Here is an 18,967-nt window from a genome sequence, read left to right on the forward strand (position 1 = left end):
ATAGAAATTTAAGTCATGCTTGATTTTTCTCCCGCCCAAGATCATAGTTATTAGATTATCTTTGGTTCTCTAAAAGTAACTCAAGAAATCTAGAATCATATACATGAAGATCAAAAGAACGATCTCTCTACTTAATCTACTCCCCGCTCGGTTTTCAATCTTCATTAAAAGAAATCCCATAAGTTGAAGTAGCAGCTTCCCTCGGATGCACGGACGGAGGATCTACAATGCTCAACGCATCAAAGTATGGGAGGGTAAAATCCGATGGCTAAGATGTATGAGAGGAGAGGGGAGAAATAAGAGAGATTAGAGAGATATGAGAAAATTCATTTAACGCTTGCAAATTGTGTTAACTCAACTTTTCCTCTCACATTTTTTGTGTTAAATAAATGGGGAGAGAATTCCACTTCGATGCAAAATCAAAGTGGGTTCCTATTACACATTTACATTAAGAGAGATCACCTCTTTCTTCCTTAATTTCCTCTCTCCTTGATGCCCTCCACATCTCCTAAATTATCTCTTCTTTTAAATAGCCAATCCATATTTCTTTCCACCTTTATCCAAAATAATTAATTAATTTAGGCTATTAATTAATCTCTCACATACACTACGACTACACTGTATGCACTCGAGTGTATACACCAATGACTCTGTGCATATGTATATCCTTCGCTTTTGCACACACAGAGAGAGTGTGCGCACGTGTGTGCGCGCGCGTGCGTGTCAATGCCTCTATACATTCGGGACCCAAATTCTCCAAGAATTCTCACTCGTCAAGCGAGTTATGAGTGGGATTGCAGCAAGGATTTGACGGCCCATCCTGTAGGACTCAGAGAGTCTCACTGCAACCAGGTTATGTACTTCAACAATTATCGCACTTAGGCAACTGGCCCCCACCAAAGCATTGCCCTGAAGATGAGTTTCAAATTACCAAAATACCCTTTTATCACATCTCCATGGGTCCTTCCTCCGGTCCCCATTTACTAGGTTGAGTCTTGCAAGGGGTAGACACTTCTTACCACTTGGACCTACCACATGGTATAACTTTTGTTCATCAGCCTAGAGCCGCAATTGCATTTGTCAATTCCATTTGAAATGTATATATTTTGAAATCCCTTTGTAAAAATCAAATCATATGACCATGTTTCAAAAGTTCGTATTGTGATCGAAACCGTAAATGACGCTGCTTTTTTGGTGTAGTGGATTCCTTATTGGACATCCTTATTAATCTCGTAAGTTGCCCTATAGTACATCATACCCAATTATGATTCTTGATCGAGAACCAATGTATGGAAGACCAAGACTAGAGAGCGAACCCACAGACCAATATGACCCCTAAAACAAATGGTCATGTCTGAGTAGAATAACCTCACCCTTATTTCTTGTCCACATGTTATTCTAGGATATATATAGTGATTACGTTCAATGCATAAACCACTTACCGAACCCACGTTGCCTCCTTAAGGCTCTATTACCCATTGACCGAGATAAGCCGCCCCAATGAGTGTATGGAGGCTAGGCCTGGTGCTAGTTGTGTACAAGAGATGTCCAGTCACAAGCCCAGATGTCCAGTCACAAGCCCGACTGGGATATATTAGGCCTGCAAAGGACTGAAATTTCATATCTTCATGCCCCTCACGATCTGTGAATCTATGGGCATAAGTGCATAACATTCCTACTTTGCTACCTAGGGAATATAAAAAGCATGTTAAACAATCCTTTTAATTTGCCCAATAAATGTCATGAAATAAATCAATTAATCAATATTTATAACATAAAGACAAACTTTTAGGGCATAATGCACTGACGCAGCAGACTCGATAGAAATGAGGGATGGGGTCTAAATTGGCTACAGGTACTCAAAGGGTGACTGGGTGGATAGTGGAAACCATTTGGAGAGGTTACTGATGACTACCAAGATCAAATTTGAAAGGGTCGAAAGAGTCCCATTCTTCTCTAATCCTGGCAATGACAGTCGATTCATCTTCGAACAATGCCCCAAGAGCAAACAGGTTCAGGTGCTCTGCCAGGATTCTCTGACTATTTCTGCCACTGCTGAAGGAGTCTCTTCTTTGGGTAAGCGGAGGTCAAAGAATATCTCAAAAATTAAACCAAAGTGGTTCAGAGGATCCCTAAAAGGGCAGCGGCCACACTTCCAAATTTCCATAGCTATATTAAATAGCTTATTGATGTAAATTTCTTGATAGATACAAAATATCTCACATTTTCAAGCTCATTCTTTTTTTCTGTTCTTTTTTTGAAAGTTGACAATTTCATTGATACTATGAAGATTACATTGGGGACCAGGGGTCCCTACTTGCATTACATAGAATCAATTAAGAGTGACCAGGATCATACTCCTAGGCCAGTAAAAATTAAAAGAAGTGATCTTCTGGGTTAACCGCTACAGTGAGGTCTACACTTCCATACACTGCCACCATTCCAAATAACCATTTCACTTCCCTTTCGAATTCTTCATCGACTGCCGTCACCATTCCCCCTTCCTTTCCTTTACATTGCCCAATAGTCTCAGTTGAATCGAATCTAGCAAAAAGTGCCAATTTGTGGCCCCATCAAGTCATATGTGTGACCATATTCACAGATACCAGGCCACCCAAACCCCATAAAAATCTAGCAATCTTCCATAGGAATAACAAGGCACCCAAAAACCAAAAAACTTTAGTACCACCCCACCTTAAGCATATTATGCCGCACACTTCACCAGTTCCTCCAGGATATGCTGGGTTAGGAAGTCCGGCATTTCGATGAGTAATTCCTCCGGAACCCGTTCCAAACGACTAGGGAGTCTTCTCTCGGTAGTCTTTTCTTCCAATTGACGGATACCTACCACCTTATTAGCTTCCCAATTAAGCCTCCTCTCAGCCCTTTCTTCGGCCAACAAAGATTTGAAGGAAGAGTGTTTAAAGAGCGACGAGTGGGTGCCTCTAACCTCGCCTAACCCAATAAGGTTGTAAAAGGTAAGAGGGCAATCTTGGGCATCTAATTTAAAGATTTTCCACCGTTTGCGAAGGAAATCTTCAGCTACTTCTTTGGGCGTCGGATTCATGATTTGGGCCCTTTGTTCATCATAATTCATCGATCTTATCCTCTTGAGAAGATTTTCTAAAATCATAGTCTCCATGAATAAACGTCTCCTTCTTCCACCGGAGAAAACAGAGGGATCACTGGAATTACCTTGATTCTCCATTCCTGAGAGGTATCTTGGTTGACCAAAACTAGAAGCACCCAGAATACCAAATGAATCCAAAGAGACTCCTTAAGCTCCTCACTATTCTTCAAGTTGCAAAACTTATAATGCCAAAAAACCACTCTGTGACCTTACAGCTTTCCTTTCCTCGTAGCGAAAATAATTATTCATTTTCGCAGCAGGTTTAATGTGGCCCACCCTTAATGGGAAGCTATTCAGGCACTCTAGAATTAAACCCCAGGGCCTACAGACCCACGGCTACTAAGTTACTTGTAGATGGGACCTGTCCTACCAGTCTTCGAAAAAAAATTTAAGAGCTTCAACAATCTGCTTATTATCTTCCTTGATTCTGGCTATGGAGCAAAGATATTCCCAAAAATATTCAAAAGGAAATTTTCTTGTGATGATGACCCCCTGGCAATGGGATTTAAGCCATCGAAATAGCCACCATGGGCACGATAGTCGAAGCTCTTCTTGGCTCTAGGGCGAGGACAAAACGTGTTGGTATTGGTGAAAGGTGAAGCCAGTGAGGCAGATTTCCGCCAAATGGCAGGGTATTTAGGCTTAGATTTATCGGGACTCACAAACAGACCAGAGTAGTCTGAAATCTTCTCTTCAGGTCCCATCACACCTTTTTCAAGGCAAAGCAACGGCACCTTCATAGACATCCCAATATGAGAATTTGAATTTCAAATCCCTACGGGCCCAACGGCTTCTCAGGCGAGGCCTTTTACTCGCCGGAGACCGATTCACCGGCGAAGAAGGACCTGATCCAAGGGTGACGGAATTAACATTTTCCTTTGAAAGATCTACCCCCAATGGTATATGTCTCGTCTAAAATTTTGATAACACAGGAATTATGGAAAAGCCAGCGGGGGGCTAGAATTTTGTCCAAGACATAACTCAAACAATTCTGGTGGGTGCCCTCCATCTTGGTTTTTACCACCTTACCAAAAAGACACGCTAGTGCTTCCACCGTTGAAACAGCCCAAGCGTGTAGTGGGATACCATAAAAATGAACCCAAAGGGCTTCCTCTCATTGAACAAATTCCTTTTTTTCCATGGTGAGAGGGAAAGTAGATGGTTATTCAAGACCGCAGGTCCCTTGGCGAGGATATGTAATGCTTGAGATTCCGATTCAAACATAAAAATGATTTCATTCTTCTCCAACATAGAAGGACATGGTAGCAGTGGGATTTCCTAGGACACTTGTGCCCATTTCCAGAGCTCATGTAGTGTCTCATTATGGTTTTTTTTCCTTTTTTCCTATCAAGTAGGCTCTTAGGGATCCCATTCGCACATCCACTTCCCTGCCCGAGATAGAAAAAAGCGGAACCTCTGAATTTTGGTGGCGATAAATTATACCCGAATCAGGCCAAAAATCATCTTCACCACCCTTAAGATCAGTCCTAGATGATGAACTAACGCGAGTAACCCATTTTGAGTGGGTTCTGATCCTATGACACCAACGACAATCATCCCGCCATCTAAAGTTAAGATATTGACAGGGATGGCAAAACCATGCTCCGGATCTATTATCTCGATCATACTTAGATCTCCCTAAAGGTCTCCCTTCCCCTCCCCAAGATGTGCGCAATGAGAGGAGAGGATTCAATCTAGCTTGTGGACACCTTCTACAGCTAAACCTCCATCCAAAATTATGGTAGCGACAAAGTAGGCATTGCCAATTATGCCAAGTCTAAACCTCCATCCAAAATTATGGTAGCGACAAAGTAGGCATTGCCAATTATGCCAAGTCTGCTTCTCTAACATCCCCCTTCTTCCCGGAACCCACTATTAATCTTATCAGACCTTTTATGCTCAGTCTCTACACAAAGCTTGTGACATTTTCTTTTCTAATTTATGTCTTAAAGATGCGACAATGAACATAAATCTCTTCGATACAAAATATACTCAATTAATTTTAAATTTATATACATAAGAGAGAAATTATATGATGTCCAGTCCTATGCAATAAAAATAAGGTTATTTAAAAGGTGAGGTTCAAACTACTTGCTCACAGATTTAAACCATTTATTCATCATAGATCATAGATAGTTTCCCCAAAAATCTTTTGAAACTTCCCATTGTTGGTTGCTCTATGCTATCGATTCACCACGGCATGCGTTAATGTTGATTTTACTAAAGAACCATAGCTTTTTTAAACCCACCACTAATGTCTCAAGGACCGATTCTCAATTTATGCATAGGGATAGACTGAAGGTACTGATTCTGATTCAAGAACTTCGCAGACCATTCGTGCCAAAGAGAAAATTGGCAAAACTGTTGGAAAAAAAAAGGAAAAAGCGTATGTAATTCTAGAAAGACAAGCTAGGATTTTTCTATGGTACCCACACGAAATATAGGTGCTGACCCTGATATCATGGATTGTTGGACCATGATAAACATAGAATTAGTTTTCATTTGAGTATCAGAGCCAACATGAATCTGATAGGCCATCCAAAACAGAACTGGAAGCTCAGTTTTGTAGGTCAATGGATCATCAGTCACTAGAAAACAGAAGAGGGTCACAATTTAGCAAGTTTTTGCAGTCGAAAAATCACAATTAATGGAACAGGCTTCAATCAGGAGAAACAAGAAAGCGATCTAGGATTTCTCCATTGATGCATGGGAGATCAAGGCAGCAAATTGTTGGTTTCTTAATTGATGCTCAGAGCTAGAACAGAAGCGGCCGATGAGATAAGGGCCTGCGAATTTTATTCCATTAAGGTTTTCATTGAGCTATCAGCAAAACCCAAGAAAAAGGTAAACATCCATTAGTAAGATACATTATCATTAAACATGAGGGAAGAACTAAATTTGATCGGGTCTAACTTTCATTGGTTGGGTGGGTTAAAATCCGTCCTCAATACCTTCCAAGGTCCATAATAAAACTTCGGCTTCATGAGAGGAACTGCTTCTCCAGGATGATCTTCCCAGTACTTCTCCTGCATTGATTTTACAAGCGACGCCTTTTAGGCTAACACAGCATTGCTTCTTCAAACATAAAGATCTTACAAAATTCAAAATATCAGCCAATGACCAATACATGTCCCTGGTAAATAGATATGGTAAAAAATTACCAAGAGCATTCTGAGTGATGACACGCTATAAAAATTTTCAAACAAGCTCATAAAATTTCACACTTTTTTTAATGACTTTTTTTTAATGATAGAAAATGATCCATGTAGACGAACCCAACTAGTGTCGGGATTAAACTTAGTCACTTTGAGCCGGGTAGATTCTTTCACCTTCTTCATGAAAATTTTATAAAGGATTCATTAGGCGACCCCAACTAGTTCGGGACAAAGGCTAGTTGAGTTGAGTTTTTTTGAATGATAGAATGACTGCTTTCCACCTCTTTGGTTTGATTTTAGTTTGACAGGACCAAAGATCTCCTAGTAGCATTCCTTTGAGTTCTTTAACTTAAATTGTAAAACATAAACAGAAATCATAAAAAAAAATCTGTTAAGACAAAATCTTCCATTAATTCCATGCTAATCAAACAAGGTTATAAATAATGATGATTAAAATATTAATAAGACAAATAATGGATCTAGGGTGTCTAAAATTTCCAATGATGGTCCAAGATAAGCCCATTCTAACCCTTCTCACTCCTCTTCCGGCGTGAGAAATCTTGAGTTTGTTTCGAGGGCCCAGGCCCTTCTCGCTCCTGTTCCGGCGAACATTATCTCCGCCAACCTCATTGATGGCACCTAGAAAATCAAGTGAAGTGGTTGAGGAGCTGCAAAGATGCCATTCGAACAGAAGCGTGAATGATGATTGTTGCAGATGTGAAAAATTAACTGAAGGTACAAAGAATGTTTTTATGGATTTGTTAAATGCAGACTACTCCATTGAAGAGGCATTTGAGGCGCTAAAGCTGAGGAAGGACTGCTGTAAGGAGACTCTTTGGAAATGCAGATCTGAAAAGGTAAAGGTGAACCATGGAAAAACGGTGAAGAATGAAAATGGATTCCTTCTGGGAGATTGGTATAGTGACAGTTGTCGCTATCACAACTTCAAACGAAGGACGATATGTCTTCGATGTGGGAAAAAATAGAGTGATATACAATATTGGTGTGGCCGGGGAACATGGCGAGGATCCGAAAATTCCAGAGATGGTGGGAATACCGAACTGTGTAACACACCCTTTTAAGTGCAATCGTAGAGGTGGTGAGGCCTCGCATAATGATGACGGTGGAGTGAGGAAGATGGATGGAAAGTTACCGGAAGTCAGAATGCCGGCGAGAGCAGAGAAGAGGCGAAACTATACACCGTTGGATCATAGGCATGACAACGTCTCTCCATCCAACGATGCTGATTGGATTGCAGAAAGATCAAGGAAAGGAAAGAATCCAGCCGTCGAACCAATAACTGGACCGGATGATGAAATCAGAACTGTTTAGGGGTGTAAACGAGCCGAGCCGAGCCGAGCCGAGCTTGGCCAGGCTCGGCTTGGCTCGTTAAGCTCAAAAGCTCGGCTCGGCTCGGTCAGGCTAGCGAGCGGCTCGCGAGCCTTACCGAGCTCGGGCTATATTAAGTTCACACCCCCCTCATCTTCCCTGGACAGCCCTATCTAGTGTAATTTGACTACTTTTTTTACACTATGGGGGGTGGTCCAAGTAACAAATGGGGTTCCAAAAATGAAGTGACATATTTTGCCTCCCCCTTTCACTCCCTGGACAACCCTTTTAGTGTATATATTAATATATAATATATATATTTAAATATATTAAATTCTTAACGAGCCGAGCCGAGCCGAGCCGAGCCGAGCCTGGCCTAAATCGGGCTCGGCTCGTTAAGCTTAACGAGCCTGGAGAGCCGGCTCGGCTCGGCTCGTTAAGGATTCGAGCCGAGCTTCCAAGCCCGAGCCAAAATTGACACCCTTAGAACTGTTATTTGAATTTCAAAAAAAGTAAGGCCATGGAATATGCTTTGGAATATCCGATGATGAGCTGTCACGCATCGCCTCGTTTCAGAAACTCCTTGACGGGTGGTGTGGGAAACAAGTTCTTGAATAAAAAGACTGGCCACGTGGCAAGTAGTGGGGAGAATACGGATGGTGGGGATAAATACAAAAGTAATATGGAAAAGGTGCACGAAAAGGAGGATTCTTCTGGTACCTATCGCTTGCGAATCGTGTCTCGGAAGGTGGACACGCGTCTCAATCCAAACGATAACAGGGAAGTGGTGATGGACAGATGGCCTGCCAAGGATCATAACCTGAAAAGAACTTGCAATCAAAATGGGGCTTTCTCTCTGGCTGGTCGAAACAAATGAAGAAGACGGGGTTATTGCAAAATCCCTAGCTATGGTGCTCTCAATCGTTCAGAAAAAGAAAAGCAACTTGCGAAGAGGGTTCATAATAGAGTACTCGTACAGGAAAACTTCCATGATTATGAAGCAATGCTGGAGGTTTTATGGAGAAAAGCATGTGCGGTGGCGAAATCGAATCTGAGACGGAGATCTAAAAATCCAACGAGATTGTCACCGAGGGAAGCGATGGTTCAGTTCGAAAAGATGAGGAGGATCAGGATACAGTCTTGCAGATTTCTGAGGGGGTATCGGCTGAAGATACATTGGAGGCTGATCTGAGATCCAAGATCAACAAATGTCTCCAGCGTGCCGAGGGTGAGATGGAAGACACGAAATTTGTCCGGGAGGAGGAGTTTATGGCCATAGCACATATGGGCGATGATTTGGAAATTCATTTCAAGGAGAACGTACAGCAAACGCGACTGATGTTCGAGGAAATTGACGGCAGGGATTCTGCTATCTGGGGAAATGGTAAAAACCCGGGGAGTGGTAATCGGGTCTTGAAGGTCTTGAAGTAATCAAGACTTATGGGTGGTATTGGGAACCTAATAGTTTGTCGATGAAGATTATCTTCTGGAACAATAGTGGGATGGGGTCCGAGAGGAAGACGCACGCTCTCAAAGACATCTGTTCTAGCAGGAAACCTGACATCGTAGCGATCACTGAATCAAATTTGATGGGTGAGATGGAGTTTGTTGTGAATGATGTGTGGGGACGAACGAATAGACAATGGGCGGCAAGAGATGCGAGGAACCGCGGAGGGAATCCTGGTAATATTGAAAGAGAATGCATTTAGGGCAGAGGAAATAATTGTACGGAAATACTCCATCTCAATCCGATTCAGCTCTCGACACCTACGTGTGCAATGGTTACTGACGGCCATATACGGTCCCGCCTGGCCAGATTAAGATGGGAGTTATGGCAAGAATTGGGCGAAACTTAGGATAACTGGCAAGGATCGTGGATTGTTGGCGGGGATTTCAACACTATTCGATACCCTCACGAGAAGAACAGACCCGGCAGAATCACTTCCAGTACACGCACCTTTCCAATTTTATCCAGGAGAATGAGTTGATCGATCTGCCTCTCGTTCGAGCGAAGTTTACTTGGTCAAACAATAGATCTCAACTTGTTCTGTGTCGCCTGGATCGGGTTCTCATTTCGAATGAATGGGAAGAACGGTACTCTCGCATATGCCAAAAGGCTCCGAGACGGTTATCCGATCACAAACAAATATTGTTGGAGATGGAAGAAGTCCTGGATGGGCCGCAACCATTCAAATTTGACATGGCGTTATGCGAAGAAAGGGAGCTGAAGCAGAAAATAGCCGAGTGGTGGAAAGCGGATGTTTATACTGGATGGCAGGGCTTTATTCTCTGCTTGAAATTGAAGGCTATAAAGATGCGGATTAAGGAGTGGTCGAACACGTTGCAGGAATCAAAGGTGGCTAGGGAGGGGGAAATTGAGGCCTCCATGCAACAATTGGAGGACATGGAAGAAAATGCTCAGCTTGAAGAATCACATCTCCAACGTCGAGCGGACTTGTTGGTGGAACAAGAAGAAATAATTAGACGAGAAGAAATCAGCTGGTGGCAAAAATCCCGTGTGACATGGCTCCAGGAGGGGGACAAAAACACTCGATTTTTTCACAGAATGGCCAGTGCTCGAAGAAGAATTAATACCATTAACAGCTTAATGGTGGAGGGAGTTTTAATTGAAGAGAAGGACAGAATCAAGAGGGTAATTGTGGGCTACTATCAGGAGCTTTACTCAAGCAAGCATTCTTGGCGTCCGACATTGGGGGGACTCTCTTTTAAAACATTAACAATGAGGAAATCCGAATGCCTGGAAAGGGAGTTCTCAATGGAGGAAGTCGAGGCGGCATTACAATCACTAAAAAGGATAAGGCCCGGGGTCCGGACGGATTCCTAATGGCATTCAATCTCAGGTACTGGGACGTGTTAAGGCGGTATTAAATGAATTTCATACTAGGGGCATCATCAATAAGGCAGCTAACACGACGTTTATTACCTTGATACCGAAAATTGAAGGTGCGAGCGGGCTTAAGGATTTCCACCCCATCAGCCTGTACATAGCTTATATAAACTGATAGCGAAAACTCTGGCAATCAGGTTGAACTCTGTCTTAGGGGGTCTAATATCCAAATTCCAAACGGCGTTCGTCAATGCCCGTCTGATATTGGACGGAATTCTTATCGCCAACAAGGTGCTTGATTCGACAAAGCGTGATGGGACCACTAGTATTATTGTCAGGGACGATATGGAAAAAGTATATGATCGGTGCTGGAGTATATTATGATGCGGATGGGTTTTGGAACCAAATGGCGGGCGTGGATAAGGGCCTGTGTTTCCTCAGCGTCCTTTTCAATATTGGTGAATGGCGTGGCCGAAGCTTTCTTTCCTAGCTCGAGGGCTCCGTCAGGGTGATCCGCTATCCCCATACCTTTTTCTTTTCATAGCCGAGGCGCCTAGTCTCCTACTGGTGAAAGCGGAGTCGAAAGGGTATTTTACGGGTTTAACCTACTGCCGAAATTCACCGACTATATCCCATTTGCAGTTCGCCGACGACACAATCATCTTCATGAAGGAGGGCATGGAACAGACGAAAAATATGAGGCGAATATTTCAATGGTTTGAAATGACAACGGGACTAAAAATCAATTTCACCAAAACTGAAATTGCGGGTATCAACTTACAGCCGGAAATCATTCAAGAGCACGCGGATATTCTAGGGTGTAAAGTTATGGAGTTGCTAATCAAATACTTAGGCTTGCCATTGGGGTACGACATCCCAAAAGCTAATCTATGGGATCCTGTAATTGAGAGAATTGAAGGAAGACTTGCAACATGGAAAAAGCAATATCTATCACTCGGTGGGCGCATTACTCTCATAACGGCCTCACTATCTAATATGCCCGTATATTTCATGTCATTGTACAAGATTCCCGCGAAGGTGGTCGACCATATCGAAAGAATTCAAAGAGACTTTCTGTGGGAAGGCAGGGAGGGATGCGGGAAAAGACTAAAACATCTATTACGATGGATAAAGGTATGTAAATCCAAGAGACGTGGTGGACTAGGCATTGGTAAAATTCGCCTTCGGAACAAGGCCCTATTAGGGAAATGGCTGTGGAGATTTGGGATAGAGAAAGAAGCTTTATGGCATAACATCATAGGGACAAGTTTGGATGTTGTTGGGGCGAATGGGATAGCCATAATCCCCCGACGGGGAAGGGATCTGGTGTTTGGAGGTCGGCATGCTCATCACGTGACTTGTTCCAACCACTTGTTCGCTTCAAGGTGGGCATTGGCAATAACACGCTTTTTTGGGAAGACCTCTGGGTGGGAAACAACTGGCTAAAATATTTGTTCCCGGATATTTATCGTCTTGCAGTTAATCAAGCGGCCACTGTTGTTGATTATATAATCAGGGGATCGGAGCATGGGAACCTGTCGTGGGATATCTGAGTGAGAAGAAATCTAAAAGAAAGTGAAATAGTGAGTTTCACGTCGTTAACGGGTTTGCTATCTGATATTTACTTATCTCCATCTTAACCTGACCAGTGGGTTTGGAGCCCGGATATTGAGGGTGGATTCTCTATACGATCTTTCTTCGGACGTATGGACGAAGGGACCTCTTCTCTATCCCGGTGTGCTGGGATCTAGAAATCTTCCATTCCACCTCGTGTGGCTGCTTTCGCGTGGACGGTCTCCTACCGATGTATCAATACATGCGAGCGGCTGAAAAGGCGATGTTTTCCGATGGCTAGCTCTGCACCCTATGCCATCAGGCTGAAGAGACTATTGACCACTTGCTCCTTCTATGTCCATTCACTTATGCAGTATGGATGTTCTTTTTGCGGTCTTTTGGCATTGTTACGGCACTGCATGATAACATTAATATGGTAATATTATCATGGGGAAATTTATATAATGGATGTCATGGGGATACAATGTGGGCCTCCATTCCATATGCAGTAATCTGGTTCATATGGATTGAGCATAATAATAGTCTTCCATGACAAGACGAATAGTTGGATGCATATAGCCCTCCAGATCAAGCTAGCTATCATTTCTTGGTCAAAATCAAAATCCGGAATTCTTAAAACACGGGGGAAATATTGCGAAAATGGTACTCGGTTATTCAGGAACACAGACCTAACCGTAACATTTCAACAGCATGGCAGCACCCACCGGAAGGATGGTTGAAATTGAACTTTGACGGCAGCTCCCAGGGGAATCCGGGTATTGCTGGCATTGGTAGAATCATCCGGGATAAAGACGGGTCCGTAATTATGTCATACGCTGGGCCAGCTGGCGTCTGCGATGCAAATGAGGCCGAAGCAAAGGCGTTAGTATTCAGACTTATATGGTATCGTACGAATAATCACGGACCTTTGACTATTGAAGGGGATTCATCCTACGTGATATCCTGAGCATTAGATTGTAGTGCGGGTCCGTGGCGACTGCATCAAACACTGGATGAGATTCACGACCTCGTTTACTATCTTTATCCTACAATCTGCCACCGCAGAAGACCCCGATTCAATTGTATGATCTTTGGCTATTAATAAAGGACTTTGTTATCTTTCAAAAAAATAAAAATAAACAACAAACATGAAATGGTCATATAAACATAATTGAGCAGAAAAAATAACATAATGCAATTGATGAACTACAAACATGACAGCCTTGAAAACGGGAGAGAGATAGGCATGTTTTATGCATTTCAGTGAAGACAATGTAAGATTAAGAGAAGACCCAGGCTTAAGCAATCAACAACCAGTGAGACTAGACCTTCATAAATGAACACATCGACAAACATTCATGAGGGTACATAAAATTGCCATCAATTGAACAATAAAATCACTAATAGGATATGAAACTAGGCATTTAACAACATAGCATAATGGTTTTGTGATTTTTAAAGAGTATTTTTTTTTTTACTTCCAGGGGGCGATGGGTTGATTTATACAATCTTTTTGTATCCTTCAAATCACGCATCTAATAGAAGCACTTGCAAATAAAGAACTCAATAATAAGACACTTTCTTCTTTCTTTCTTTTTGAATGGCAAGGGACTTCATATATTATCAGTAGTAATCAAGGCAAACAGCAGAATCCACAATATACTTGCCTTGTATAGTTGCTCTGTTACTGCAGATCCTATGACCCCAGTATAAAATGCAGCTACATATATCGAAACAAGTGGTGTGAAAGATTTCGGACGTCGATAAGGGTCAATCGAATCCCAAAGTAAAGTTTTTTCCCACCGAGAGTACAACCAATTCGCATACATCCGCCACAACACAGTTGCCATTTCTGTGACATAAACAATAATGTTCTCACTTTAACTTGATAAACAGAACTTTTGGCCCATCCACTAATAAGAGATTTTTTATGACTTTATATCAAGAAATTAAGATAATTCATATAGGTTCACATGATTATATGCAAATATAAGAAAAATATATAACTGAATAAAGTCGGGATAAAGAGAGCAATATAGTCCAAGAATGAAGGCAATGGTCATGGGCCTTTTGAACCCTCAAATTGTTGCCCGATAAGAAAGACCCCTCTTCATAAAGATCTTTAACATTCAAAGAGGTACCATGAATGATAATTTCTATTGACTATCCCCAAATTTCTAATGTCTTTAACATTCAAAGACATCAAGATCCAATTTGTTCTATCCCTCCTGGGCCTCCATGCCTCGCCTGGCAAGAGGGGCAGCAGGATGTGATGCACTTGGCCTTCCCAACATCGGAAGCAAGATCAACTAAGGGCACTCTCCCTTATAAGCATTGATTGTTGTCTTTTTCCAATGGCTTTTGCTTGCTATTTTGTCGAGTTAGAGGCTTCCCCTCCTTACTCTCTTTCTAGGGCTACGGCTTCCTGTATTGATGGCTAGGAGGTTTCCCCTCCTCTTGTATGGTCCCAACTTTTTATATATAAATTTGCCGATCCGCCCCGGGGTCGTTATCTTTCAGGGTTAAAAAAAAAAAAAAAAAAATTATGACGGGAAAACTTTAGCATGCTTAGATCAGTTCATAATGAGGAAATTGTACATTTAGAAAAATGAAAGATAATAAAAGAGGCGGTCTTGATAGATTCCCAGGGTTTAAATTTCTGACAGAGTTTCCTTGCAATTACTCACAAGACCTGTAGACTCTCCCTTTTCAAGTGATTGGCCTAAACAAACCGATTCTTCAAAAAATCATTTCTCCATCCTATGGTGCTTTTAAAGGTAGACGTGTTTTATAATATCATTGCTTCATATGAATCTCTTCATTCCATGAAGAATAGAAATAAATGGGATTGGCAATCTAATAGGAAATGCCTAGAGCTTACGACCACATGGATGGAGTTAGAGGTGTTCTTCGAAGTTAGTATTCACACCCCGTATTGCTTGCACTACAGGTGACGCATCTCTCATCTATTGTTTCCCATGCCACTAAAGACATCCAGGATTCTTATGAAGCCTATTATAACAGCTTCTTCTATCTTAGAGATGAAAAAGACATCCAATCAGTGCATTCTTAACTCTTCTCTCATTGGATGCCATCTACAGTCAAGTTGTACTAGATTCACACACCATTATATAGGGAATTTATTTTAATGGCAATGAGAAGTTTATTAGAAGATCAAGAGAAGAGGTAAGGATAAAAGAAAACAATTACAAAAAATACAAGTGCAGTAATATCTAATCAACAAAAGGAAAATGAAATAGACTCTCTGTGAACACCACACCGAGCTAACTCATCTGCCGATTTAATAGCACTACCATGACCCCCTAAGAATGTTTCCAATGCCAGCAGGTCTAAGAATATATATAACTTGGAGATGGGGAGACGACATAGGTTATTGTCGATCATGAGAAAAGAGAGAGTCCCTGAACACTCCCCACATGGCTCACCACTGAAAATAGAATTGAAAGGGAATCTTTCATGTTTCTGTTTCTGAACAGAACGAGTCATTAACTCACAACGTCAAATAGGTGTGTTTCAGAATGGCAAATAGGTAAATATTATTAATGAATGAATATAAAATAAAACCCCACGATGAAGAAGGTCAAAACAGAAGGGATACAAAGAAGAGAGAAAAAACAGTAAGAGATATGCAGGCATACAGATAGAGAGCACACCACAAAAAACACAAGACCTCATGGGGTGGAAGAAAATCGAAAACTTCCATAAAAACCCTGGAAAAAAGGTCTGAAAATATAAAGAAAAAGATGAAATAATCACCTGATGTCTTCTTCCTTCTAAAACCCTAACTCCAATCCGGAATGCACAAGGCAACCTTGGCCTTCACCTCAATCCAGAACGCCTCACCCACTGACCGTCCAGCTGGAACCCTAGGGTGAAGGGAAGAAGAGGAAAAGAGGGAAGATGGAAAAGGAAAGTCGACTCGTGAGCCTTTTAGGCTCTGTTCACTTGCGTTCCTGGGAAAGCAAATCCCTGGAAAACAGCCTCTTTTTTCCTTGACAAGACCTTGACAAGGCAGAATTCTGGTGTTCACTTGCTTTCCTGAGAAAGTAACAAGCCTAGGTGGAAAATGTCAAATAATGACAAGGAAATTGCCAAAAATGATGTGGAAATGTCTCTTTTCTCACAAGTGTGGGAAACTAAATCCCACTATTTTGGTCGGATTTGCTTTCCCGGGAAAACTAGTGAAAAAAGGTGGGCAAGCAGTTTCTCGGTAAACCTTTCCCTGGATAGTTCCTGCGCACGTGAACAGGCGCGGGAAACCTTTTCCTACACAGTTTCCCTGGATTTCTTTTCCTAATGCCTCGTCAGATTCCCAAGAAACCTTTTCTTTTCATTTCTCGGGAAAACAAGTGAACAGAGCCGGGTCCGTTCACTTGTTTTCTTGGGAAAGGAAAAGAAAAAAAAAGGAAAGGAATCTGACGTGGCAGAAAGGAAAAGAAATTATGCTAGAAAAGGAATCCTGCAGCTATTCACTTGCCAGGAAAACCTGAGAAATCCATATAAAAGGTTTCCTGCGACTGTTCACATTGCATCAACACCCCCAAAATCCGAAACGGAAATAAGATCAACACCCACAAGTACCAATGAAACAAAACACCCACAACCACCTCAAAGAGGGTTTTTGCAAACAAGATCGAAGAGGGTTTTTGCAAACAAAAACAATCCAAAGATGGAGACCCATTTCAACAGTAATGGAGGCCCAACCACATATCATCAACACCTCCAAAACAGCTACATATCATAAACACCCACAACCACATAGAAAAGATGAAATACAAACCCAAAAACACAAAAAAATGGAAATCAGGCCCTAAACCCTAATACATGGGTCCGTTCTCAACAAAAACGAAACCCTAATCACAAACAAAAACTGGTAATAATGCTTGAATTGAATGACAAAAAATATTAAAAACCCACAGTCTCCTCAAATCCGACCAAATGAAAGGGAAAAACCCAAATCCGATTTCGAGATGACATCTGAACGAAAAATGGTTCAAAAACCAAACGCAAAACCCTACATTTTGAGATCTGCCAATTTTGAGATGAAAAACAATAAAAAAAAATACAACCCTAAAGAGAGAGAGACAGAGAGACAGAGAGAGAAGGGAGAAAGGGTTACCTAGCCGGAAAATGACACCTTTCCGTTCACAGAGGTCGCCGGAGGCGAGACAAGATGGATCTAAAACCTCAAAAAAAGCTACGAGTTAGAGGAGAGAGAGAGATAGGAGGGAGAGAGAGCAGAGGGAGAAAGAGAGCGAGATAGGAGGGAGAGAGAGGTACCTTGCCAGAGGGGAAGGAGGTTGCTTGAGTCTCTCTTCTCACCGTAGAAGATGAGAACGGCAGAGGCTAGGGTTTATGCTTGTGAAAAGTTGTGCCCGATGTATTTTCCTCCGCGGGAAAAGAAATGAAACCGCGCCAATTTGGGAGGAAATGAAGTCTCGTGTCAGCGAGAAAACAGAAATTCCACGTATTTCTTTTCGCATTTCCACGTAGATAAATATGCTTTCTTGAGAGAGCAAGTGAACATCCAATTGTCGGGTTTCTCAAGGAAAAAAACGAACACACTGTTCCTTTCTTTTCTCACCGCAGGAGCGCAAGTGAACAGGCCCTTCGGGGGGTTAGTCACGCAGGATTTTAATGTGCGGACATTAATGTGAGGACTTCTCCGTATTGTACATGACTCTTTGGGGACTTGGACTTTAATGTGCGGACACTTATGACTTTGGGAACTCCGGCGGGGACTTTTTAGAGTCATGCAGACATTGAAATCACTCGTCAGACATCAACAAATACATGAATTTGAAGTCCTAGTGTTTTAATAATCAATTTTTACTGTGATCCCATGAATTTGAGGGTCCTACTAAAATATCTAAGTAATATTGTGCATTTGTGGGTCCGGCTAAGGTAGTCATTTCACTTTGGATAGGGTCATCGGCTCATCTGTATAGGCCAATAACAAGTTATTTGTTAGATTGATCTAAGCAGTCCACTTGATAGGGCTTGGTTTGGATCTCCTATGGCCCCAAAATCAGGTCGGTCAGCTATGCTGGCGATCTGAACCGCCCAGTTGATAGGGCTTGCTTTGGATCTCCTGTGAATGCCACAAGAGATCAAAAGCAAGACTTATCAAATGGACAGCCGAATCATTCCAAGGTGGGACACACTACACCTTTGTGGATGTGTCCTATCACATTTGTTCGGTAGGAGGAATGCTTTAGAAGGCGCATTCTTGTTGCACGATTACATTATATGCCCTACCATTAGGGTTGCACAAAAAACCGCTCAAACCGATAAACATAACCGAACCGGGCCATTTGGTTCGATTTTTATACCTATCGGTTCGGTCGCGTACAAGATTCACAAAACCGATCCCATCAGTTCGGTTTACGGTTCAGAGAATTTTAATTCAAAAAACCGAACCGAATTGACAATTGTTACGAAAACCAAACCGAACCGATTCAGGTATAAGTTAACCCTATTTTAGTCTTTTTTGCCATTCGCCCATTCTTACCAAAATCAAACAGTCCAAACTCCAAAGTCCAAACCCACCATCCCTTTCAGGCTTTGACCTAACCCTAACCCTAACCCTTACTCTAACCTTAACCCAACAATAACCCAAAAAGGAGTAAAGGACCCAAACCGCCCTTCTCCTCTCCTCTTTCACCTCTCCTACAGCAGCAGCAAAAGATTCAAACCCCATCATGTGCTGACGGTGAAGCCAACAAAGGCCAGAACTCCCCACACAAAGAGGTCGAGAAATCTAATCTTTGTCCAGGGCAAGTCCTCTTTCCTTCCACCCCTTTCACATTTCTTTTCTTGATTTCTTCCTTGGCTTACATGATAAAGCTCTCAGTATAATGAATGGCATGGATCTTGTTTTTTTTATTCTCCTTTTAACCTGTTTGTGTTTGTAGGAAGATTTTTATTGGG

At 42.0% G+C, this 18,967-nt stretch overlaps 1 protein-coding gene across 2 annotated transcripts; it reads right to left on the bottom strand.

Annotated features, from left to right (window-relative positions):
- Positions 1-5,886: 5,886 nt before the first annotated feature.
- EMB2752 (embryo defective 2752) lies at positions 5,887-17,476 on the bottom strand. 2 transcript variants are annotated; one of them, XM_077375711.1, is made up of 5 exons: positions 17,318-17,476; positions 17,157-17,216; positions 15,794-16,075; positions 13,684-13,868; positions 5,887-6,156 (listed from the first exon to the last, which is right to left on the bottom strand). In XM_077375711.1, the coding sequence occupies exons 4-5, from the start codon at positions 13,864-13,866 to the stop codon at positions 6,046-6,048; spliced, it is 294 nt and encodes a 97-aa protein (XP_077231826.1). In that variant the 5' UTR covers positions 13,867-13,868; positions 15,794-16,075; positions 17,157-17,216; positions 17,318-17,476; the 3' UTR covers positions 5,887-6,045. The 2 variants fall into 2 exon arrangements, with proteins under 2 accessions (XP_077231826.1, XP_077231825.1); XM_077375710.1 differs by lacking the exon at positions 15,794-16,075.
- Between the last annotated feature and the right edge of the window lie 1,491 nt (positions 17,477-18,967).

The sequence above is a fragment of the Tasmannia lanceolata genome, unplaced genomic scaffold (assembly GCF_043159265.1).
Source record: "Tasmannia lanceolata isolate RefF3 unplaced genomic scaffold, GAP_Taslan_0.1 ptg000054l, whole genome shotgun sequence".
In the NCBI taxonomy this organism is placed as follows: domain Eukaryota; kingdom Viridiplantae; phylum Streptophyta; class Magnoliopsida; order Canellales; family Winteraceae; genus Tasmannia; species Tasmannia lanceolata.